At 45.0% G+C, this 25,011-nt stretch overlaps 3 protein-coding genes across 3 annotated transcripts in view; 2 read left to right on the forward strand and 1 right to left on the reverse strand.

Moving 5' to 3' along the window:
* The first annotated feature begins 1,710 nt into the window (after nt 1-1,710).
* On the forward strand, nt 1,711-7,652 carry LOC143004852 (phenazine biosynthesis-like domain-containing protein 1). Its single transcript, XM_076156014.1, has 10 exons — nt 1,711-1,881; nt 2,138-2,237; nt 3,086-3,184; nt 3,696-3,805; nt 3,928-3,957; nt 4,033-4,121; nt 6,406-6,497; nt 6,646-6,729; nt 6,905-6,967; nt 7,114-7,652. Exons 1-10 carry the CDS (start codon nt 1,798-1,800, stop codon nt 7,224-7,226), a joined length of 864 nt encoding a protein of 287 aa, XP_076012129.1. The 5' UTR covers nt 1,711-1,797; the 3' UTR covers nt 7,227-7,652.
* Nucleotides 7,653-8,141: 489 nt separating this feature from the next.
* On the forward strand, nt 8,142-13,560 carry LOC143004797 (phenazine biosynthesis-like domain-containing protein 1). Its single transcript, XM_076155947.1, has 10 exons — nt 8,142-8,307; nt 8,544-8,643; nt 9,493-9,591; nt 10,109-10,218; nt 10,387-10,416; nt 10,492-10,580; nt 12,650-12,741; nt 12,890-12,973; nt 13,149-13,211; nt 13,358-13,560. Exons 1-10 carry the CDS (start codon nt 8,224-8,226, stop codon nt 13,468-13,470), a joined length of 864 nt encoding a protein of 287 aa, XP_076012062.1. The 5' UTR covers nt 8,142-8,223; the 3' UTR covers nt 13,471-13,560.
* A 73-nt stretch (nt 13,561-13,633) lies between these two features.
* Nucleotides 13,634-25,011, reverse strand: part of dna2 (DNA replication helicase/nuclease 2) — an 11,486-nt gene continuing 108 nt past the window's right edge. Inside the window, exons 1-26 of the mRNA XM_076155946.1 lie at nt 24,788-25,011; nt 24,330-24,386; nt 23,610-24,083; nt 23,288-23,507; nt 23,136-23,220; nt 22,849-22,998; nt 22,582-22,765; nt 22,185-22,333; nt 21,939-22,061; nt 21,572-21,821; nt 21,359-21,476; nt 18,656-18,812; nt 18,352-18,543; nt 18,012-18,239; nt 17,737-17,850; nt 17,539-17,648; nt 17,351-17,460; nt 17,130-17,258; nt 16,241-16,333; nt 15,953-16,146; nt 15,630-15,719; nt 15,216-15,429; nt 15,043-15,132; nt 14,757-14,942; nt 14,506-14,654; nt 13,634-14,385 (exon numbers count right to left, since the gene is read on the reverse strand). The exon at nt 24,788-25,011 is cut by the window's right edge and continues 108 nt beyond it. Of these exons, the coding sequence (XP_076012061.1) occupies nt 14,334-14,385; nt 14,506-14,654; nt 14,757-14,942; nt 15,043-15,132; nt 15,216-15,429; nt 15,630-15,719; nt 15,953-16,146; nt 16,241-16,333; nt 17,130-17,258; nt 17,351-17,460; nt 17,539-17,648; nt 17,737-17,850; nt 18,012-18,239; nt 18,352-18,543; nt 18,656-18,812; nt 21,359-21,476; nt 21,572-21,821; nt 21,939-22,061; nt 22,185-22,333; nt 22,582-22,765; nt 22,849-22,998; nt 23,136-23,220; nt 23,288-23,507; nt 23,610-24,083; nt 24,330-24,386; nt 24,788-24,817 (3,948 nt within the window). The 5' untranslated portion in view covers nt 24,818-25,011 and the 3' untranslated portion in view covers nt 13,634-14,333. The remainder of the gene's footprint in view (nt 14,386-14,505; nt 14,655-14,756; nt 14,943-15,042; nt 15,133-15,215; nt 15,430-15,629; nt 15,720-15,952; nt 16,147-16,240; nt 16,334-17,129; nt 17,259-17,350; nt 17,461-17,538; nt 17,649-17,736; nt 17,851-18,011; nt 18,240-18,351; nt 18,544-18,655; nt 18,813-21,358; nt 21,477-21,571; nt 21,822-21,938; nt 22,062-22,184; nt 22,334-22,581; nt 22,766-22,848; nt 22,999-23,135; nt 23,221-23,287; nt 23,508-23,609; nt 24,084-24,329; nt 24,387-24,787) is intronic.

The following is a 25,011-nucleotide window of genomic DNA, read 5'->3' on the forward strand; positions in this document are numbered from 1 at the left end:
TGTCACTGTTGTAACATACAGACGTAGCAAGAAGGGTTGGCACCGTAAATAACATCCACCATTCTTATTTCCATAATCAACAGAACTGACACAACACTCATGATTTTCTATTTAACATATCATTTGATGTAATAAGTCAAAATGGCCCAAACAAAATTACTGAAGAGATAATAAAGATCATAAAAATTAAAAAAATATATAAATATATGTTTTTAGACGGATTTATATAACTAAATACTTAACAGTTTCAACCTTTTTATAACAAAATATATAATTATGTGAATAATTACGTGACAGTAAGTAAATAACTCCTCAGCAATTAACTAATTGATTTTTAAAATTTAAATTCAGCCTAAACGCACTCTTTTAATGACTGTCAAAGCTTAATTCCAATATTTCCGTACATTCACATAGATACATGGGTATTTAAATTAAGCATATTGTAGTGAGCATAATGTAGTGGTTAGTTAGTTGTTATAGTAAAATATAAGTATATTGCATTTACAGCTGTTATGATTAATGGCTGTAGAGCTGAACCTGTCAGAAACAGCTTTCATCCTCAAGCTCAACCACTGTGATGATTTCACGACAGGTCAGAGACGATCAAATCCAATTCACATTATAAACATTATCATTATGTCACTTATTATTTCACATTTTATTGTTGTTATTATTACACATATCTTACAGTATAGAGCTGTTACAAGATTTTCAATGTCTGAGACTGATTATTACTGCTCTATTGTTACAAGAATCCCTCTTTCTAAGCAGTGTTCTCCAGCTCTGTGTGCACAAACAAAACAAAAACACCTGTCCTCAGCAGTGAGCACAGGGTTAGACTGACCTGTCACTATGTGCATTCACTCACTGTTTTATAAATGGTACATTACAATGTATAGAAAGCACAATGCATGGGGGGGATTCCATGACATGTCAGCAACAGTGACCATGTACCTTTGACTGTAAAATGATGTAAAATGCTTTTTAATGGTTTATGGTTTGATTCATTTCCTCCCAGATTAATCAAACTTATTTACCCATTGGGAGGTGGTGCCCTTACAACAAGTGCGACTACAGAAGTATAGCTTTCTTTTCCTACACAACACACACACACACACACACACACACACACACACACACACACACACACACACACACACACACACACACACACACACACACACACACACACACACACACACTCACACACACACGCACACACACAATACACAGCAAATCCAATGGGGATGCAATTCTAATTAGTGTTTAGATTGATGACCCGACTTAATAATAAGCTTTGGCTTTGCTGTTGGCCACAAAGAGACGCGCTGGCTGGGGGTTAAAAACAAATCGACTGTCTATTATTTTCCTAACTGGGTGCAATTGGCAGAGAATTCTTAAGCCAGTCATCCTATTGTGTGTTAATGTGTAAATTAGTCCTATTGACACTGTGTTTACCTTCCTCAATCCAGTCACTTCAGGCACTCTGGTCTGATTGTCTCGCTCGATCAGGCCTGAGCTGCTGTAACCCAGTCATCTATTACACTTAACAAGTGTATATTGCATTTACAGCTGTTATGATTAATTTTTGCTTATAGTTCAGTCTAAAAACTGAAAATGTGTTTTTTGTCCAGTTGAAAATCTGACCACCCCCATCAGGATCATGTGACAGTGTTAAAGGGGGAAGTGCCTTTTCTCCACCTGAATGAACTCGGACAACCCAGGGCTAAAGTCCAGCAACATCAGAGTTCAACAGCCTGCATCAAACTTCACCCACAGCTTTCAGTAGGTTTCACCATGGAGATTCCAGTATTTACATTGGATGCCTTCACTAACTTAACATTCAAAGGAAACCCTGCTGCAGTTTGTCCACTTCAGCATGTGAGTATAACTATTACACATAGTTTATATAGATTTGTCACATATTATGAAGTTGCACTGCAAACCAGCTCAGCAGAAGATATGCAGACACTTCAGCTCATATCATTCTGTCTGCTGGGCCAGAGTTGTGCTGTAATTAAGTTTCATGGTACAAATGATGATGTGCACAAGTATGTAACGACAATAAAGTGTACATTATTATGATTATTATAATTATTATTATTATTAGTATTAAGCCCAAATTGTCTCAAAACAGGAGCTGACTGATGAATTGTATCAGAAGATAGCTGCAGAGATGAACCTGTCAGAAACAGCTTTCATCATCAAGCTCAACCACTGTGATGATTTCACGACAGGTCAGAGACGATCAAATCCAATTCCCATTATATACATTATCATTATGTCACTTATTATTTCACATTTTATTGTTGTTATTATTACACATATCTTACAGTATAGAGCTGTTACAAGATTTTCAATGTCTGAGACTGATTATTACTGCTCTATTGTTACAAGAATCCCTCTTTCTAAGCAGTGTTCTCCAGCTCTGTGTGCACAAACAAAACAAAAACACCTGTCCTCAGCAGTGAGCACAGGGTTAGACTGACCTGTCACTATGTGCATTCACTCACTGTTGTATAAATGGTACATTAGAATGTATAGAAAGCACAATGCATGGGGGGAATCCATGACATGTCAGCAACAGTGACCATGTACCTTTGACTACTGTAAAATGATGTAAAATGCTTTTTAATGGTTTATGGTTTATTTCCTGTTATTCTATCTAGAGATCCCTTTTTTTCATCCTACATGTCATATAAGAAACTAAAAGTATGCACACTACATCGCCTTAAACTACACATTGATTGCATAGTTATCCAAGTTTACACAATATTACTACAGTCTCTGGGTGGATTTTGGTTGCAGCTTTGTTAACTCTCATTATTTGTCAGAGGAAATGTACCTCTGGGAATATTCAAAAATATAAAAGACATTCTTTCATTTCTTACATAAATGTATGGATGTGTAAGGTCTAAATGTCTCTGTGTGTAGTTTAGTTTCTTTTTCAATTTTGGTTAAAAATGTATCCCCCTCATTGAGACATTACATTTGAGGACAGAAAGGTTGTATATATATTTTGTTGCTCTGTTTTTTTTTTATACTAATGTTGTTTTCCTGTGATTATGTGATGCACGTTTTTAAGGCTCAAGGTTCCGACTCCGATGGTTCACCCCAACCAATGAGGTGAATCTGTGTGGTCATGCCACTTTGGCCTCCGCTGCAGTGCTGTTTCAGCATAAGAGTAAAATAAACACACACACGCATACACACACGCATGCACACACACACACACACACACACACGCACACACATGGTACCATACACGGTTAAGTGCCTGTCTACAGATGTGTGTTCTGTTCCATCCAGCTGATGAATGGATGAAAGTGAAATACTTAAGACAGTACTAGATTACCTAGGAAACATCTAGTTATAATTACATTGTAAAGAACATCCTGATGAGACAAAATTATTATTTGTGAAAGTATTGTATCTATTTTAAACTCGATGAAAGAGTTGAGAGTTGGAGTGGGAAGGCAGAAGGGCAGATTCTCACATAAGGATCAGAAGACTGAACCGTCAATCTATATACATTCAATAACATTTTTAAAGCTTTTTCTTACCCACACTTTGTTTACATATTTGTGAACAAAGAAACAGATGTCTCAAAGACACAGAGCTAAACGTACATTTTGAGCTTTTAATGTAAGCACGCCTCACAGTGATGTGTGTGTGTGTGTGTGTTATTTCTTTAGGGAATGTGAATCCCACTCTGGTGTTTGAGACAAAGAGTGGAGAACTGTCTGTTATTCAGTGTGGGGAACGCTTCATCATGGACTTTCCTCTCAACCCACCCACCAAACAGGTATGAGGTTATGTAGTGGACACACACACACACACACACACACACAATTGGACAACTTTGAAGGATCAGCCAAACACTACATGATGTTATCAGTCTAACACCTTAAAAAAATCTCTTCTCAGGATTCCAATGAGTTCAGAGACATCATCAAGGTCAGTGAGTTGTCCTCTGTCTTTACAACACTGTCACCTTTCGCCTGTCACTAAGCATTTGTCTGCATGAAACAGGCAGCAGTAGGAAACCTCCCAGTCCAGGATGTCCACCTGAGCTCCACCACAAAGAAACTGATGGTCCGACTGGCTGATAGCTGTGACAGGTTAGAACGACAACACAAAGAAAGATCAGCATATGAATGCATCTGAGTCTTTTACTTCTGATCGCTGCTCCTCCCTTTGCTGGTGCATCACACTCAGAGCACAACCAATTACCAATCACACACACACACCCAGTGTATTAAAGCTCTCTGGTAAAGAACTGTAGGCAATGGAATAGAGTGTCGAGTCAAGACACGGGTAAGCTGGGATGTTGAATGAGAGTTTAATTCACTGAAGATATACTGTGTATATGCAGTTGGGGATGCAGTTGTAGAGGCACAGGCACTAGCTATTAAGGCAGGGAGGCAGTGGCTCAGTGGGTAGTGCTTCCGCTTGGGAACCGGAGGGTTGCCGGTTCGAGCCCCTGCCGAGGTGCCCCTGAGCAAGGCACCGAACCCTCAATTGCTCCCCCCTCTGCGTAGGGTGGTAATGTAATGTAAGTCGCTTTGGATAAAAGCGTCTGCCAAATGCTCGTAATGTAATGTAATGTAATGTATTAAGATATCCGCTCGGTGTGTGTATGTGTGTGTTTTGTAAATCCCATACGCACATCCAAAAACATTTGAACCTTATTATTAACTGTCCGTATAAACCGCCTCAGCGTGACAACGCGATTGCGTCTTCCCTCTCTCTCTCTCTCCGTGAAAACTACCTAACGAGGGTGCTTGACTGTGACAAGTGCACTTCCTGTAACGTTGGAATTCCCGTTACCTGAGCCTTTTGCACAGCTGCCCTTGATGCACAGTGTGAACCAGTTCCAGGAAAGTCTCAACTGTCTATGGGCGTCGCCGTCAGGGGATCCTCTGGGATAGCCGGCAACTCAATGAGTCTGTCTACCGGTCTGATGTAGGTGTTCTTGCCCACCTGCACCTCATAGTGACCCATCCCACAGGCCACAGCGCTCGAGGAAATCTCATCAACCATCATCACCACTGTGCCAGTACCTCTTGAACCTCTCTTGCTGGTGCTTGGGCCTCCTGAGGAGACACTTCTCATTAGAACCACACTTTAGTTCGTCTTGACCTTCACTAGACCTCAGAGGTCGGAGAGACCTCAGCATTCCCACCAGCGATCTGTACCCTAATGGAAAACTTGAGAGGCCTGTTGCCTCGAATGGGTGATAAACGTTCCATGTCCTGTCTCTTGCTAAGCACAAACTGAAATAGGCGCCCATAGCGCTCATCCAGTGCCTTAAGAGCTTCAGAATAAGGCCTAATCGACTCTGCATGAGCTAGTAATCACTAGACAATGGACATGAGGCACCTTAACATGCTTCAGCAAGATGGCGTACTTGTACTCCTCAGATGGACGCAGGAGAAAGCTTAGGGATAGACATAACTCTACATACTGGGCTATATCCTCCTTGCTAAAGTCTGGGAATGATGGGCCTTCTATAGTCAGGGGTGCATACTGAAACACCTTGGGGAGATAAAGTGTTGATCTGACTCTGTGCCCTTGGTAAGGAGGGTAAGGCCCATAAAGGGCATGATGCAGTGACTGGGGTACTGATGGAAAGGTGTGCTGAGGCACAGGCTGGTGTGTAGACACTGCCCGGTCTATAGGGGGATATCCAGGCTGTAGCACGGGTGGAGCAACAGCGGTGAGGAATGGTTGAGGCATAGATTGTGCTGGAGATGGGAACTCCATATGAGGCTCCTGTGATCCCTGCTGTCTGCTAGTTGAAGCTGTATCAACAGCCCTTCATAGGGGAATGAGTAGGAGAGCAGTGAACGATAGGGTGGTCCAGCTGTGGGTGATCTCGGTGACCATTGTATGTTTTGGTCTGGAAACCATAAAATACAAGGAGAAAGCTCTGAGAAGGGCAAGTGAGTCGTCTGGGAGGCTGGGGCAATGTCAACAGTCTTCCAGTCGATGAGTTAGTTCTGGAACTGTCCTCTGGTGATCCTCACCTCGGGCATAATGAGGGACACAGATAGGGGATCACTATGGCTAGCTTACACTGTCTGAGTGAAGTTGGCAAACTGGTGACTGGTGCCGTGATGACCTCCTCTGCGACTGAACTGAGGGGACCGGTGCTGCAGGCACCAGCACAGGCACTATCTACTTGATATCGGCTCGGTGTGTGTGTGTGTTTTGTTAATCACATACCCACACATTGGGTAAAAAAATGTTCAAACTTAATTATAAACCGTGTTTAAACCGCCTCAGCCTGACGACACAATCGTCGCGCAAACTACGTAGCGACTGTGACGAGCACACTTCACGGACCGTTGGAATTCCTGTTACCTGCACCTTTTGCACACCCTGGTGTCTTTATGTCCCCAGATCTGTGCTGACCCATCTGAAAGTTGACTCTGAGGCGATTATGCGCTGTGAGAAGAGTGGGAAGGTGAAAGGTCTGATCCTCACCATGAAAGGTAAACAGAGCCATTAAATCAGACAGCCCTGTGAAATGTTGGATAAAGGTAAAATGATGCATCAGTAAAACTAATAAATCAGCGTCCATTGAAGAGGTGTGGCCAGTAGAGAGATTATATCGGATTCTGTCCTTCACCTTTCTGCCAGGATCTCCAGACAGCCAGCCAAGATACGACTTTTACTCCAGATTTTTTTCCCCATGGAATGGGATCTCAGAGGACCCAGTCACTGGTAGGAACACCATCACCATTATATTACTATTTCAGAAGTTTCATTGGGTTGCAGTACATTCTGTCACAGGGATTTGGCCTCAGCTGATGTGTATTATTATGATAATGATGATGATGATGCTGCTGCTGATTGCAACACACTTATTAGAGGCTTAGATCTTTGTCTGTCATTACAGGTTCTGCCCACACAGTCCTGGGTGGCTATTGGGCGACTGCATTAGGCAAGAAGAAGATGTTAGGTGAGTAACATATTGATGGGTTTGAGGTGATTAATGCAGCATCGTGTCTATAATGGCAGCTACTGGTTTCCACCTGTAAATAAGCCATAAACACAGAACTGAACTGCACTTAAACAAACTCTTTCTTATTGTCTGTGTATGTGCAGCTTATCAGTGCTCCAGTCGAGGTGGAGAGCTGGAGCTTGAAGTGAGGGATGACGGGAGAATCAACATAGCTGGACAGGCTGTGACTGTGCTGCAGGGGACAATCATCCTATAATACGGATATAAGCAGACAAATACTTAAGGATGTGCCTCACTCACACAGAGGTTGTATTTAAGATTTGACTAAATAAATAAAAAAGCAACTACATTGGGTCAGACTGAAAATGACACATCATTCAGACACATGTTCATTATTTATTCACATTAGACAGCTGCCAAATAAAATAAGACACACACGGTTAATGTGACACACTGTCACTTTAACTTGCCAATTCTGAAAACATCTAGCCTGGTTGGTAACAGTGCTGTCATGTACATATATATGTTAGTACAATGTTGAGGTCCCGATGTGAAAGTAGTTGTAATAAAGCTGCAGGTTATTGATCTTATGTCGTTACAAATCACACACACACACACACACACACACACACACACACACACACACACACACACACACACACACACAGACACACACACACAATACACAGCAAAGCCAATGGGGATGCAATTCTAATTAGTGTTTAGATTGATGACCCGACTTAATAATAAGCTTTGGCTTTGCTGTTGGCCACAAAGAGACGCGCTGGCTGGGGGTTAAAAACAAATCGACTGTCTATTATTTTCCTAACTGGGTGCAATTGGCAGAGAATTCTTAAGCCAGTCATCCTATTGTGTGTTAATGTGTAAATTAGTCCTATTGACACTGTGTTTACCTTCCTCAATCCAGTCACTTCAGGCACTCTGGTCTGATTGTCTCGCTCGATCAGGCCTGAGCTGCTGTAACCCAGTCATCTATTACACTTAACAAGTGTATATTGCATTTACAGCTGTTATGATTAATTTTTGCTTATAGTTCAGTCTAAAAACTGAAAATGTGTTTTTTGTCCAGTTGAAAATCTGACCACCCCCATCAGGATCATGTGACAGTGTTAAAGGGGGAAGTGCCTTTTCTCCACCTGAATGAACTCGGACAACCCAGGGCTAAAGTCCAGCAACATCAGAGTTCAACAGCCTGCATCAAACTTCACCCACAGCTTTCAGTAGGTTTCACCATGGAGATTCCAGTATTTACATTGGATGCCTTCACTAACTTAACATTCAAAGGAAACCCTGCTGCAGTTTGTCCACTTCAGCATGTGAGTATAACTATTACAAATAGTTTATATAGATTTGTCACAAACCAGCTCAGCAGAAGATATGCAGACACTTCAGCTCATATCATTCTGTCTGCTGGGCCAGAGTTGTGCTGTAATTAAGTTTCATGGTACAAATGATGATGTGCACAAGTATGTAACGACAATAAAATGTACATTATTATGATTATTATAATTATTATTATTATTATTATTAAGCCCAAATTGTCTCAAAACAGGAGCTGACTGATGAATTGTATCAGAAGATAGCTGCAGAGATGAACCTGTCAGACACAGCTTTCATCATCAAGCTCAACCACTCTGATGATTTCACGACAGGTCAGAGACGATCAAATCCAATTCCCATTATATACATTATCATTATGTCACTTATTATTTCACATTTTATTGTTGTTATTATTACACATATCTTACAGTATAGAGCTGTTACAAGATTTTCAATGTCTGAGACTGATTATTACTGCTCTATTGTTACAAGAATCCCTCTTTCTAAGCAGTGTTCTCCAGCTCTGTGTGCACAAACAAAACAAAAACACCTGTCCTCAGCAGTGAGCACAGGGTTAGACTGACCTGTCACTATGTGCATTCACTCACTGTTGTATAAATGGTACATTACAATGTATAGAAAGCACAATGCATGGGGGGAATCCATGACATGTCAGCAACAGTGACCATGTACCTTTGACTACTGTAAAATGATGTAAAATGCTTTTTAATGGTTTATGGTTTATTTCCTGTTATTCTATCTAGAGATCCCTTTTTTTCATCCTACATGTCATATAAGAAACTAAAAGTATGCACACTACATCGCCTTAAACTACACATTGATTGCATAGTTATCCAAGTTTACACAATATTACTACAGTCTCTGGGTGGATTTTGGTTGCAGCTTTGTTAACTCTCATTATTTGTCAGAGGAAATGTACCTCTGGGAATATTCAAAAATATAAAAGACATTCTTTCATTTCTTACATAAATGTATGGATGTGTAAGGTCTAAATGTCTCTGTGTGTAGTTTAGTTTCTTTTTCAATTTTGGTTAAAAATGTATCCCCCTCATTGAGACATTACATTTGAGGACAGAAAGGTTGTATATATATTTTGTTGCTCTGTTTTTTTTTTTATACTAATGTTGTTTTCCTGTGATTATGTGATGCACGTTTTTAAGGCTCAAGGTTCCGACTCCGATGGTTCACCCCAACCAATGAGGTGAATCTGTGTGGTCATGCCACTTTGGCCTCCGCTGCAGTGCTGTTTCAGCATAAGAGTAAAATAAACACACACACGCATACACACACGCATGCACACACACACACACACACACACACACACGCACACACATGGTACCATACAAGGTTAAGTGCCTGTCTACAGATGTGTGTTCTGTTCCATCCAGCTGATGAATGGATGAAAGTGAAATACTTAAGACAGTAATAGATTACCTAGGAAACATCTAGTTATAATTACATTGTAAAGAACATCCTGATGAGACAAAATTATTATTTGTGAAAGTATTGTATCTATTTTAAACTCGATGAAAGAGTTGAGAGTTGGAGTGGGAAGGCAGAAGGGCAGATTCTCACATAAGGATCAGAAGACTGAACCGTCAATCTATATACATTCAATAACATTTTTAAAGCTTTTTCTTACCCACACTTTGTTTACATATTTGTGAACAAAGAAACAGATGTCTCAAAGACACAGAGCTAAACGCACATTTTGAGCTTTTAATGTAAGCACGCCTCACAGTGATGTGTGTGTGTGTGTGTGTGTTATTTCTTTAGGGAATGTGAATCCCACTCTGGTGTTTGAGACAAAGAGTGGAGAACTGTCTGTTATTCAGTGTGGGGAACGCTTCATCATGGACTTTCCTCTCAACCCACCCACCAAACAGGTATGAGGTTATGTAGAGGACACACACACAGACACAGACACAGACACAGACACACACACACACACACACACACACACACACACACACACACACTTGGACAACTTTGAAGGATCAGCCAAACACTACATGATGTTATCAGTCTAACACCTTAAAAAAATCTCTTCTCAGGATTCCAATGAGTTCAGAGACATCATCAAGGTCAGTGAGTTGTCCTCTGTCTTTACAACACTGTCACCTTTCGCCTGTCACTAAGCATTTGTCTGCATGAAACAGGCAGCAGTAGGAAACCTCCCAGTCCAGGATGTCCACCTGAGCTCCACCACAAAGAAACTGATGGTCCGACTGGCTGATAGCTGTGACAGGTTAGAATGACAACACAAAGAAAGATCAGCATATGAATGCATCTGAGTCTTTTACTTCTGACTGCTGCTCCTCCCTTTGCTGGTGCATCACACTCAGAGCACAACCAATTACCAATCACACACACACACCCAGTGTATTAAAGCTCTCTGGTAAAGAACTGTAGGCAATGGAATAGAGTGTCGAGTCAAGACACGGGTAAGCTGGGATGTTGAATGAGAGTTTAATTCACTGAAGATATACTGTGTATATGCAGTTGGGGATGCAGTTGTAGAGGCACAGGCACTAGCTATTAAGATATCCGCTCGGTGTGTGTATGTGTGTGTTTTGTAAATCCCATACGCACATCCAAAAACATTTGAACCTTATTCCGTTTAAACCGCCTCGGCGTGACAGCGCGATTGCGTCTTCCCTCTCTCTCTCTCTCCGTGAAAACTACCTAACGAGGGTGCTTGACTGTGACGAGTGCACTTCCTGTAACGTTGGAATTCCCGTTACCTGAGCTTTTTGCACAGCTGCCCTTGATGCACAGTGTGAACCAGTTCCAGGAAAGTCTCAACTGTCTATGGGCGCCGCCGTCAGGGGATCCTCTGGGATAGCCGGCAACTCAATGAGTCTGGCCACCGGTCTGATGTAGGTGTTCTTGCCCACCTGCACCTCATAGTGACCCATCCCACAGGCCACAGCGCTCGAGGAAATCTCATCAACCATCATCACCACTGTGCCAGTACCTCTTGAACCTCTCTTGCTGGTGCTTGGGCCTCCTGAGGAGACACTTCTCATTAGAACCACACTTTAGTTCGTCTTGACCTTCACTAGACCTCAGAGGTCGGAGAGACCTCAGCATTCCCACCAGCGACTGTACCCTAATGGAAAACTTGAGAGGCCTGTTGCCTCGAATGGGTGATAAACGTTCCATGTCCTGTCTCTTGCTAAGCACAAACTGAAATAGGCGCCCATAGCGCCCATCCAGTGCCTTAAGAGCTTCAGAATAAGGCCTAATCGACTCTGCATGAGCTAGTAATCACTAGACAATGGACATGAGGCACCTTAACATGCTTCAGCAAGATGGCGTACTTGTACTCCTCAGATGGACGCAGGAGAAAGCTTAGGGATAGACATAACTCTACATACTGGGCTATATCCTCCTTGCTAAAGTCTGGGAATGATGGGCCTTCTATAGTCAGGGGTGCATACTGAAACACCTTGGGGAGATAAGGTGTTGATCTGACTCTGTGCCCTTGGTAAGGAGGGTAAGGCCCATAAAGGGCATGATGCAGTGACTGGGGTACTGATGGAAAGGTGTGCTGAGGCACAGGCTGGTGTGTAGACACTGCCCGGTCTATAGGGGGATATCCAGGCTGTAGCACGGGTGGAGCAACAGCGGTGAGGAATGGTTGAGGCATAGATTGTGCTGGAGATGGGAACTCCATATGAGGCTCCTGTGATCCCTGCTGTCTGCTAGTTGAAGCTGTATCAACAGCCCTTCATAGGGGAATGAGTAGGAGAGCAGTGAACGATAGGGTGGTCCAGCTGTGGGTGATCTCGGTGACCATTGTATGTTTTGGTCTGGAAACCATAAAATACAAGGAGAAAGCTCTGAGAAGGGCAAGTGAGTCGTCTGGGAGCTGGGGCAATGTCAACAGTCTTCCAGTCGATGAGTTAGTTCTGGAACTGTCCTCTGGTGATCCTCACCTCGGGCATAATGAGGGACACAGATAGGGGATCACTATGGCTAGCTTATACTGTCTGAGTGAAGTTGGCAAACTGGTGACTGGTGCCGTGATGACCTCCTCTGCGACTGAACTGAGGGGACCGGTGCTGCAGGCACCAGCACAGGCACTATCTACTTGATATCGGCTCGGTGTGTGTGTGTGTTTTGTTAATCACATACCCACACATTGGGTAAAAAAATGTTCAAACTTAATTATAAACCGTGTTTAAACCGCCTCAGCCTGACGACACAATCGTCGCGCAAACTACGTAGCGACTGTGACGAGCACACTTCACGGACCGTTGGAATTCCTGTTACCTGCACCTTTTGCACACCCTGGTGTCTTTATGTCCCCAGATCTGTGCTGACCCATCTGAAAGTTGACTCTGAGGCGATTATGCGCTGTGAGAAGAGTGGGAAGGTGAAAGGTCTGATCCTCACCATGAAAGGTAAACAGAGCCATTAAATCAGACAGCCCTGTGAAATGTTGGATAAAGGTAAAATGATGCATCAGTAAAACTAATAAATCAGCGTCCATTGAAGAGGTGTGGCCAGTAGAGAGATTATATCGGATTCTGTCCTTCACCTTTCTGCCAGGATCTCCAGACAGCCAGCCAAGATACGACTTTTACTCCAGATTTTTTTCCCCATGGAATGGGATCTCAGAGGACCCAGTCACTGGTAGGAACACCATCACCATTATATTACTATTTCAGAAGTTTCATTGGGTAGCAGTACATTCTGTCACAGGGATTTGGCCTCAGCTGATGTGTATTATTATGATAATGATGATGATGATGCTGCTGCTGATTGCAACACACTTATTAGAGGCTTAGATCTTTGTCTGTCATTACAGGTTCTGCCCACACAGTCCTGGGTGGCTATTGGGCGACTGCATTAGGCAAGAAGAAGATGTTAGGTGAGTAACATATTGATGGGTTTGAGGTGATTAATGCAGCATCGTGTCTATAATGGCAGATACTGGTTTCCACCTGTAAATAAGCCATAAACACAGAACTGAACTGCACTTAAACAAACTCTTTCTTATCGTCTGTGTATGTGCAGCTTATCAGTGCTCCAGTCGAGGTGGAGAGCTGGAGCTTGAAGTGAGGGATGATGGGAGAATCAACATAGCTGGACAGGCTGTGACTGTGCTGCAGGGGACAATCATCCTATAATACGGATATAAGCAGACAAATACTTAAGGATGTGCCTCACTCACACAGAGGTTGTATTTAAGATTTGACTAAATAAATAAAAAAGCAACTACATTGGGTCAGACTGAAAATGACACATCATTCAGACACATGTTCATTATTTATTCACATTAGACAGCTGCCAAATAAAATAAGACACACACGGTTAATGTGACACACTGTCACTTTAACTTGCCAATTCTGAAAACATCTAGCCTGGTTGGTAACAGTGCTGTCATGTACATATATATGTTAGTACAATGTTGAGGTCCCGATGTGAAAGTAGTTGTAATAAAGCTGCAGGTTATTGATCTTATGTTGTTACAAATCACACACACACACACACACACACACACACACACACACACACACACACACACACACACACACACACACACACACACACACACACACACACACACACACACACACACACACACACACACACACACACACACACACACACACACACACACACACACACACACACACACACACACACACACACACAGTTGACTCTTTTTGCAAGTATACATCCACCCGTAATTGGAGAGGTCCAGTGTCCTTGACAATAATTAGAAATGCCACTGTGGCGTCACAGTCTCTACCTTAAAAATCTCCTCACAGTACTTAGACCTGTACTGCAACAAGCTGCATTCAGGTCAGTGCGGAATAAAATCCTGTTTGTGTGAAAGTTAAGGCACCAAAAAAAAACAACAATCGAACAGAATCAGAGAAATGACAAAGGACACCTGTAATGTAGTAAAAGCAGCAGAGCAGTTATTGCCGTGAGTCACATCTGGACCGGAATGTATGTGCTGTACCTACTGCCATGAAAATACCAATCACAGGTGCATGCTGGGTAGGATCTTGTGGGCACCTGGCGGGAGCTGGATGATGTGATGTCAGGGCTAAGGACAAAAACATGCTTGGCACAAAAAAACCCAACACAAAACCTGCACAAACGTAATTTACCACGTTGACCTATTATGTTGTAACAGCTCTTAGTGGAAGGATATCATGTTCTCCTGTTGGAGGTGGCCCAGTAGCTTTTCCAGCGGTGCGTAGCGGCGCAGCGTGGAGGCGGAGCCAACCATCAGGAGCTTGTGTTTCGCCCTGGTCACCGCAACGTTCAGGCGGCGCCAGTCCTTCAACAGCTCCCCTAACTGTGAACAGAGCAGGACGACATAAACGGAAACATCACCACTTTGCTGCTGCTGCTGCTGCTTCTTCATTCGTCTACGCAGAGATGGATGATAGACGCTCACCTTTCCTTCCTCTGCAGTGCTCCTGACAAAGGAAAGCACGATGACGCTCTTGTCTCGTCCTTGGTATTTGTCCACCGTGTTCACCTCCACGCCGGTGAAGAGTGGGGACTGGAGCAGAGCCGAGATGCTCTTTAACTGCTGCCTGTAGGGGGCGATAACGCCTATATCGCCAGGCCTGCAACCCGCCTAAAGAGACAAGAACAAGCAACATACAGATGTTTATCCTGTGTGACAATGGAAGCCAGACGGTGGGAGGTCACAGATACTGCGGCGTGGACTGATGTACCTTCATCAGCAGTGAGAGCAGAGTGTGTATGAGGGCGGCCTCAGTGTGGTTGCTCACGCCCGCCTGCTCCACCGTCTCCAGAGCCGGCACCTGAAGAAAACAGTGGAGGGATTTAAGACAAATTTAAGATGCTGTTCGCCCATGTTGCTTGGCGTCGACACAACAAAACTGACCAGCGAGCAGTCCAGGAAGCAAACGGGGTTGTCGGGCGACAGTGCTGCCTGCATCCACGCCAGGTCACGCTGGGGTCGCGTCCCTGCGTGAGCGGCGAGCTCCGTCTGGACGGCGAGCAGGAGGGGCAGAGCGAGCAGAGCCGTCGCCGTCCTCTCTGAGCCGCACTCCAGCTGGCCGTCGTACATCAGAGAGTTACTGAGAGACATGATAAGTCTGCAAGCACAGGCACACACAAACACTGATTACTTTTTGCTTTTGATTCCATATTGCTCTTATTAAAGGCAGACAGACAGTATAACAGCGTCTCCACATGTGGGCTTCAATCACTCGCACTGGCAGGACTGGAAGCTGAATATGTTGGGGAGTAGAAATTCCACTGGAATGTTGAAGAGTGTGTGAGTGTGTGTGTGTACCTGTTCATTCTGTACTGGACATTGAGTTGAACCACGGCTTCGTCATGGTGCTCCAGTCGCTTAAACAGGCTTTCATCCATCCCAAGTGACCTGGACGGAAATAATACACAGTTATTTTTCATAGGCAGTGCCGAGGTGCCCTTAAGCAAGGCTCATACCGTCCAACTGCTCCAATGAGGATGCTCAGTGGCCAGTACAAACCCTGCCATTAAAATGAAGGCCATATGTACTAGATGTGTGATGTTTGTGTGTTTCTGTATTCATATTCGATTTCACCTTCGTACACAAATGTGTGCCCGGCTGGTTTTGCGTTGGTACGTCACCTGGCTTCCTGGTTCTGCACGATGGGTGGGAGTTGCTGGTGATCTCCCACCAAGACGAATCTCTTGGCGTAGAACAGAGGGCCCAGGCAGATGGGCTGGCTGATCTGAGAGGCCTCGTCCACGATGCAGAAATCAAACCGCCTACGGGAGAAGATGGGGTGTTTGATGCCCATGCAGGTCGTTCCCACTACGAGCTGGCGGACGACAAAGTGCGAAGCGTTTACTGACAGCGGGAAAAATGTGCGTTATCATGAGGAGGAAAGGGAATCACAGCGTGCGACGCCACACCTCCTTGTTATAAAGCTGCTCCAGCTCTGACAGAGTGTGGACCCCCTTTCTCCTCGCGCTTTCCTCCGTGTACGGCAGGATGTCGGGATGAACCTGCAGGGGGCAGCAGAGGACGAAGAATAAATGAAAGGAGGAGGGGGGGGGGGGGACAACAGAGGAGCACAGAGGAGATGTAAACACACACAAATAAATGTTTGATTCCATAATGACCTGTTTCAACATTATTGACAATTTTTTACAGTTGTTGCAGCGCTACCATCAGGTCAGTTGATGTAGTGGTGAGTGCACGTGTGTGTGTGTGTGTGTGTGTGTGTGTGTGTGTGTGTGTGTGTGTTGTCAAGTATTTATGAAATCTAAAGCATTTATAAGAAGTAAAAAACATGTCAATAAGAATTTGAATCACAAACAAAGATGAGATTGTGTACTGTGAGAAAAGAAGAAGTGGTAAGAGGCCAAAAGGAAGAATATTGTTGACCGTGAGAAAGAGGAAGTTTAGGTGTCTATGGAAAAAGCCCTTGATAACCTCATAATAAGTCTAATGGAGATTCACTCAAACAGCAACTAATGGAAAAATACCTAAAAGAATCTTTACTGGTAGTATAGTGCAATTTGACAGGCATAAAGGGGTTAAAATGTGTTAAGAATATCAAGAAGATAACTAGGCTTATGGGGGGGGGGGGGGGGGGGGGACAACAGGAGGGTGACTGTTAGTCCTTGCATTTGTAGAATTGTCCAAAATTTGCTGTTGGAGCTTTAACTTTGTATCCATTTCTTAGGATTCTAGAGAAGCCGTCACCGCACGCTGCTCTGCTACGAGTCCATAATGACACATTTGTAGCATTTCACATTATCTGTTCATGACTAATGACCTTAGAAAGTGTCGTCTCACCTTCTGCCCCTGACCGAGTCGCAAGAAGCCGACCCGGAAACGCTTAAGCTTCAGAAGGATGTTGTCCACCGCAGAGTGGGTGTAGCTGGTCAGCAGAACGCTGAAGCCACATGCGTGCAGGATGCGAACCTGAAAGAAGGGAAAGAGCAGAGAGGCGTTCAACAGCCGACGGTGCAATGTGTGGATTCAGGATTCAGGGTATGGCACAGTTTGGAGATTACCAGGGTGCAGATGGTGGTGGTCTTGCCGGTGCCGGGCATGCCGACAATCAACGTGTAGTCTTTGGACAACAGCACCTTCTTCATGGCCTGCTTCTGGGGCTTGTTGAGACCTACACACACACACACCATTTACAACAGTTGGAAAAGAAGAAGACTAATAAAGAGACTGCCAAGAAACCGTCCGTCACCTTTGAGGATGTTGGCCACTGTGTCCTTGGCCTCTCGAGGCAGAACAGAGCTGAGGCTGGAGATGAACTCTGGAGGTCGGAGGTCAACAACCAGCTCCCTCAGATGATCACTGCGTAGACATACACTTTCAATAAATGAACCTGAATAAAACCCTGCGGTGGGGGAACGGAGGAAACCAAACGTGTCGCTGCACAAACCTGTCGTGAGAGTTTTCCATCAGCCTGGAGAGGTTGGTGAGGTGCGTGCTGAGGCCCACCACGCCTTCGTCGGCATCCACGCGAAACAGCACGCCGTCGAACTTAGACAGGTCCCTGTAACACACAAGCGTCAGTTCACACACATTTCAGTGTCCCTTGACCGTCGGTTGTTGTTCACAGCGCAGTGACACGTTGCTCATCACTGCTGTAACGCTACAGCTGTGATATAAAACACGTGACAACAGCTTTCAGTTCTCTGTGTTTAAATTGTCAACCTGTCCAGAGTGCAGCTGATGGTCGTTCTGCCGACATCACATAAGTAGCCCGTTGCCAAGCCGACGAGACGCCCGTCCTGATCGCTGACGACGACGCGATCCCCGCTGGCCAAACTCTGCTGTGGCACCGTGGCGCTTCGCTGGAAGTGATGGAGGAAAACCCCATGTGACTGTGCAGCGACAGGGAGGCGGAGCTGCAGCTTCCCCACGCAGCTCCCCTTCTTCTCCCTGCAGGTTGCCGAGGAAACAAAGGATTTCACGGCACAATCTGAGATACATCTGAAGTTCCTGATGGGCTGTCACTATTTGATGAAGGTCGTCGTGTGAAAGAACCTCTCACCTGTCCTCAGACGTCTGAAGCCACACGTGCTTGCGGCCATTTTTGGTCTCTGTGGTGACCGCTTCTAAGGAGCAGAGCAGCAGCCAATGGGAGAAATAGCTGAGATGCGTCGCTGTCAGGTGACCCGTCTCCTCCGACAGGAAGTCTCGCACAACATCCTCAGCAACGTCAACAGAGCTGCTGTCCAGAGCCCTGGAGGAGAGGAGGGACGCCCCAAACCACAGGAAGACAAATGCAGATGTAAGGATGGAATATGGGAGAGGTGTCGTTTCCATTTGAGTGTCTGGACGCAGCGTGAGTTCACCTCTCGTACAGAGCACAGTTTCTCCTCTGAGGACAGTACCGGCACGTCTGTCTGTCGGTCAGGATGTCAGGGAGTCTGGACAGACGGCTCCGACCCGCCTCCTTCTCCACAGAGGCGTGAACGTGATGAACCAGGGTGTTCCTCAGCTTCAGCAGCTCTGGGGCAACACGGGAGATGTAAACACACACAAATAAATGTTTGATTCCATAATGACCTGTTTCAACATTATTGACAATTTTTTACAGTTGTTGTAGCGCCACCATCAGGTCAGTTGATGTAGTAGTGAGTGCACGTGTGTGTGTGCGCGTGTGTGTGTGTTGTCAAGTATTTATGAAATCTAAAGCATTTATAAGAAGTAAAAATGTCAATAAGAATTTGAATCACAAACAAAGATGAGATTGTGTACTGTGAGAAAAGAAGAAGTGGTAAGAGGCCAAAAGCAAGAATATTGTGTACTGTGAGAAAGAGGAAGTTTAGGTGTCTATGGAAAAAGCCCTTGATTACCTCATAATAAGTCTAATGGAGATTCACTCAAACAGCAACTAATGGAAAAATACCTAAAAGAATCTGTACTGGTAGTATAGTGCAATTTGACAGGCATAAAGGGGTTAAAATGTGTTAAGAATATCAGATAACTAGGCTTATGTACAATGATTATGAAACTAGAATGTTGATGACACAAGAAGGTATACCGAGAAGTGTAGCTTACAAAAGAAGGCATAAACGAGAAATAAAGCTTAAGCAAGAGAGAGAGAGAGATTTCTCATAACTGCCCTAAGATCGGGAAATTGAGCAAACGATTCAGCGCACAGGGTTATAAAAGTTACAGCAAAGCTAGAATCTAGGTTCAGTCTTCGCAAGCCATCAGGACTAAAAGGATTAACTCTTGGATTACTAGAGGGAGTTTGTGAGCGAACCTACCCAGGCTGGACTAGGAGATTTTTGCCCCAGCAAAGGGGCAAATTACCCTGTATGGAATAGAAGCTGAACCATCTTCCAACCAAATTGCTGGGGACTAAGGTGATTTTCTCTGATGTCTAGGAAGCTCACACCACCCACAGGGAGAGGAGGCGCGCCCGTGTGCCACCCTCTCTCTCTCTAAAATGTAGTTATTATATATTAGACCTCAGCTCACAATTTATACTAGAAACAGGTTAGAACAAGATTAGTTCATTTTAATGTGTATGTGTGTGTGTTTGGAATGTAGTGATCGGTAACAATAATCTGTATAAGAGTTTTACATATAGTAAAGTTGTATTAACAATTAATTTACACTGAAGGCAGAGTAGGAAACGTACTAGAAGTGCATTAATAATTAGTTTGCATTAGTACCAAAATTAGGGAAGTTAACAAGGGTGTCTCAACCATCGAGTTACACTAGCATCAAATTAGGGAAGTTAACAAGCGTGTGTCAACCATCGAGTTACACTAGCATCAAATTAGGGAAGTTAACAAGGGTGTCTCAACCATCGAGTTACACTAGCATCAAATTAGGGAAGTTAACAAGCGTGTGTCAACCATCGAGTTACACTAGCATCAAATTAGGGAAGTTAACAAGGGTGTCTCAACCATCGAGTTACACTAGCATCAAATTAGGGAAGTTAACAAGGGTGTGTCAACCATCGAGTTACACTAGCATCAAATTAGGGAAGTTAACAAGGGTGTCTCAACCATCGAGTTACACTAGCATCAAATTAGGGAAGTTAACAAGCGTGTGTCAACCATCGAGTTACACTAGCATCAAATTAGGGAAGTTAACAAGCGTGTGTCAACCATCGAGTTACACTAGCATCAAATTAGGGAAGTTAACAAAAGTAATAATAATAATAATAGTAATAATTAGTTTACACTACAAGTTTTGAACTTAATAGAAGTATATTAATAACTAGTTCATACAAGAATCAGAGGTTTAAGCTTAATGGAAGAATCTTAATAATTAAATTACATTAAGATCAGATTAGGAAACTTGATAAAAGGTTATTGATAATTAAATAACAACTTGGATCAGATCAGCTAATAGTTTTAATAGTAGTCTGTGTACTCTTAATAGTTAATGATTAGCATAGGGATATATGTGATTTGTGATTGGCTACAATGCTGTGATCAAATTACAAAATTGTTTACATACATACACACTTCTGCGACCAGTGAAGGCGCAAGGAAAGGCTGAAAGGAAATGAGTGAGAGGTAGGTTCTAACCGGTTAACTCTTGCCAAAGGCGAACTTAAACAAACCCTTGGGGCTCCCTCAGACATGAGCCACTAAAACTTAACCTAGCAATTTACCAAGTGCACCGATTCATTTAGAGGAGAGCTGCCGTGAACGAACGCGACCAGCTACGGTCACCGGCCCACAAGGGTTATTCGGCCGGGAGTCAGCTGGGGGAAGAGGGGTAGAGGTTCGGAGGAGGAGGGCAGTTAGCAGCTAGGCGAGTCTCCTCGCCACCAGCTTAATTAATCGCCAGTCAGATCTTGGTGAGATTCCTCTGAGGTAAGATCTCGGGGAAACTGATGATTCGGACCCTTTAAACGGAGAGCTGGACTAGTACCCCCCGGTTACTAGGGGAGACTTGCGGATCGAACAGTGTGTGTGTGTGTGTGTGTGTGTGTGTGTGTGTGTGTGTGTGTGTGTGTGTGTGTGTGTGTGTGTGTGTGTGTGTGTGTGTGTGTGTGTGTGTGTGTGTGTGTGTGTGTGTGTGTGTACCTCTGCGGTCCATGTGGCTGGCCACCACGGGGTGCAGGCTGCCAGTCTTCAGGTAGAGCAGAAGGCCAGCACCAGGATCATTGTGTCTCTCCATGCTCATCAGAGTGTACAAAATCACCTACACACGCACGCACACACGGAACACAGATAAGACGAATGCTCGCGTGTGTGCTCGTCAACCTGCCGATCGTCCGTCCGCCCATCCATCCATACCTGACTGCGATGCTCGATGGAGTTGGACTGCTTTCCCGTCTTCAGCTCCAGGGGCATCGTCCTGTCCGGCGGAGTCCTCTGGTTCCCGCCCCGCGGCCTCTGGATCCGAACGCGTGCCGTCACGTCGATTTTACCTTTTAGACCGAAGCGCGGCGCCCACATGTTCTCCTCGATGTCTGCCAACTCTGACAGTGTGACGGTGGCCACAGAGGAGTCCTGACCCCTGCCTGGAGCTCCACCGCTGCTGGGGCTGGAATCAACGAGACAGACGAGGATGTAGATGAAGAACGATGACGTCATATAATGGAAAGCAGTGTGTGTGTGTGTGTGTGTGTGTGTGTGTGTGTGTGTGTGTGTGTGTGTGTACATTTTGAGGCTGATGGCTTTGGGTGTTGTGGAGCTGAGGTATTCCTTGGCCCAGCGTTCCACTGAGGGCAGATAATCATGAAGTTCCTGCTTCATCTCTTCCTGACTTACACCCAAGCTGTACCTACAGACACAAAGACAAATCAGACACCACTTTGACAATCAAATCAATACTTAGGTCATTTATGGAGTGGCACAAAGAGCTAAATGACAGCGTGACAGACAGAGACATGTGAAGGTCACGTACATGTCCCCCAGGTGCTGAGGGCTGGACAGCGTCTGCTCTGCCAGGACAGACAGTTTCTCTGAGGAGAAATCTTTTGCCATTGCGGCCTGCTGGAAGACTTCATGGACCATGGTGCCGTTCAGCATCTGCTTCGAGCCGCCGTCAAAGCTCTGCATCGGGGCGGATGGAAAAAGAAACAGGAGGGTAAACTGTGTGTGAGGTGGGGGACGGGCAAAGGAACATACGGACAGAGATGTGACGTTCCTTTCAACAAATTCTTCTACAAATTTGAACTCTGAACTCATTTTGGCCGTTTATGGTTTTGGACAGCGAGCTGAAGCCGCTGCACTTTGGTGAGGAGATGTCGCCTTTGTTGAAATAGCTACAATATCTTCCTCGATCACCTCCTCTTCCTCACCTTGAACATGTCCCCCAGCACTGCGCGCCTCATGCAGCGGATGGAGTTGGAGATGCTGGTGCTTGACACCAGCGAATCGGGATGCAGCACCAGGAAGCCCTGCTCCCTGTCCACCAGCCAGGATCCACCTTCACGCTTCCCCTCCAGGTGCACCACGTCGCCGCCAGAGACGGGCGTCGTCTCCCTGGAGACCAAACGCAAAGCCCGGGTGTCAAAGGAGCGCTGCGTCAAAACAAAGATACCGAGCGTAAAACAGAGGAGCCTTACCATCCGTCTGTCAGCAGGCAGGTCTCAGTGGGATGGAGGGACCTGCAGCAGGAGACGGTCAGAGTCTTGTAAGCCGGCGTCTCCTCCACGTTTACAACCCAGTAGCGGTTGTTGAGGCCTCCGGAGAGGATCACATGGTCTGGCACCTTACTGCAGGGACAGAAGAGAAGCTTTCCATGCACCATCAGCAGCTCAGAGGACACGCTCACACACACAGTGTACAGTGTGTACTGCTCCAAGGAAATGTGCCATGAGAAGAATCTTTGGAGGAAGACAAAGTGTCTCACTGGAATTTGATGCATTTCTCCTCTGCAGGCTGATCAATGTCCTCTGCAAACCAACTCTCCTCCAGCGTCTCCTCCAGAGGACACCCTGATGACATCATTGTTTTTGTTAGTATTTGTTAAGCAATCTAAAGAATGAATGAATGAATACATACACTTCATTGTGCCTGCACCTCCTTCTTGCTGATTGCCAGATGACGTCACAGTGGCTTTGTCTGTCTCTGCTGTTGTTGGAGTCCCCACCTCGTCTCTGCTGACCTCCTTCACGCGTGTGTGTGCATTGGGCTTGGGCGCGTCAGCTTTACACAGGGCGTTAGCGTTATCGCTTGGTTTTCCCTCCGCTGCACGCACACAGTTCTCGTCTTCGGCCTCCTGCTGTGAATGGAAACAAACAGGCTTCAGTGACGTCATTTGCTTTCTGACCGGACCGTCTGAGAGGTCGTTGGCCATCACAGGGTTGACCGCAGGCCTTCTTACCTTTAGATTACAGGCTACAGGGTGAATCACAGGGCTCTGAGTCTGTGTGTTGGCAGTTCTTGGCCTCTTGGCACCGTGGGACGCATCAGGAGGGCTGAAGAGTCTTTTCTGGGGGCCAAAACATCCATCATCCATCTTGACTCTCTGTCCGTCCTCAACCGTTCCTCTCCGCTGGCTCAGACTGCCGGAGCGGGGACTTCGGCAGACGACGGGGGAGAGCTGTCCGGACTTCGTGACCTCGGCGGTGGGCCGGGGGCTGCATGTATCTGGGCCTCTGCTGTAGCAAGTGAACCTCACATGACTGTTTGGGGTCTCAGGCACAGACAGGAGGTCTGGAGAGGAGGGGAGCAGATTATGGAGCTCCCCGAGGACACGCCACCTGTTTGGAGATGCGGGGGGGAGTCTCGCCTTGGAGGTTTCGCAATGTTTGGTCTGTGGTTCAGCCTTGGTTAGTGTAGCGAAAGTTGAGGCATCCTAAAGGAAAATCACAAGATGAATAAAGAAAGTAAGAAATACTTCTAGATCAATATACTGTATTCATAAAGCACATTTCTGACTGATTACAAAACAGAATAAAAACGAGGAAGGATGAGGAAGAGGATTACAAAAGCCCCAAAACAAAAGGGGTCAAAGAGAAGCTGTGGAAAAGAAAAGGTACACAAAACAAAGATATTTAAAGGACTTAAAGCAGAAACAAACCAGAAAAATTAAGCTTCCTACCTTCTGGATTTGCGTGGAAAAGAAGGAGGAGATGTTCTTCTGCCCCCCTGGTGTCACCTGACAGACCACAAAGCCAGCATTGAATTTTGAATAATGTTGGAATTATAAAGAAAACGAAAAGTATATGGATATAAGGAACAAAAGCTCCATGTGATCTTATCAAACCCAAACTGATCGGCATGCAGGTCAGTAAGGAAGTGAGTTACAGCACTGCAGTTCATAGAGAAGCCTGAACTGGACTTTAGACGCTGCGGTTTCCAGGAACACATTTCCATAGAACAAATATTGTTATAAAATGTATTGAGATAAACTGTCTCATAGATCGATGGGATATTGATCAGCTCGGTGATCGTCTCTACAGTGAGCTTCAGTGCTGTAAACGTCCAAATCTACGTAATAAAACGGCTAAAATCCTGCGCTGTAAGATGTGCAAAAGCAAACAAACAGTGTAAACGCACCTTCATCCTCTTCAGCTTGTTCCTCTGCATGGCGCCTCTTGTTAGCAGCCCGGAGTGGCTGTAAAACTGCAGTTTAGATAACAATTAATCTCTTAGCTAACCGACAGTCCGGATGTTTTGTTCTGCATAACCGCGCCGCTATCAACTGTGGTTGACCGGCCGAACGCGCATATTTCCCCAAAAACTAACCTGCATCTCTTCAAGCAGCGTCACGTTTGAATAAA

This window comes from Genypterus blacodes, unplaced genomic scaffold (assembly GCF_046128005.1).
Source record: "Genypterus blacodes isolate CSIRO-AG114 ecotype Tasmania unplaced genomic scaffold, CSIRO-AGI_Gbla_v1 ptg000067l_1, whole genome shotgun sequence".
Lineage (NCBI taxonomy): Eukaryota > Metazoa > Chordata > Actinopteri > Ophidiiformes > Ophidiidae > Genypterus > Genypterus blacodes.

What these genes read in the sequence shown, in the direction of transcription:
- LOC143004852 (XM_076156014.1), top strand. Translation starts at nt 1,798, where the DNA reads ATGGAGATTCCAGTATTTACATTGGATGCCTTCACTAACTTAACATTC. An exon ending in CAGTTTGTCCACTTCAGCAT is followed by an intron (nt 1,882 to 2,137) that starts GTGAGTATAACT and finishes GTCTCAAAACAG; the next exon opens with GAGCTGACTGATGAATTGTA. An exon ending in AGGCAAGAAGAAGATGTTAG is followed by an intron (nt 6,968 to 7,113) that starts GTGAGTAACATA and finishes GTGTATGTGCAG; the next exon opens with CTTATCAGTGCTCCAGTCGA.
- LOC143004797 (XM_076155947.1), top strand. Translation starts at nt 8,224, where the DNA reads ATGGAGATTCCAGTATTTACATTGGATGCCTTCACTAACTTAACATTC. An exon ending in CTGGCTGATAGCTGTGACAG is followed by an intron (nt 10,581 to 12,649) that starts GTTAGAATGACA and finishes TTATGTCCCCAG; the next exon opens with ATCTGTGCTGACCCATCTGA. An exon ending in AGGCAAGAAGAAGATGTTAG is followed by an intron (nt 13,212 to 13,357) that starts GTGAGTAACATA and finishes GTGTATGTGCAG; the next exon opens with CTTATCAGTGCTCCAGTCGA.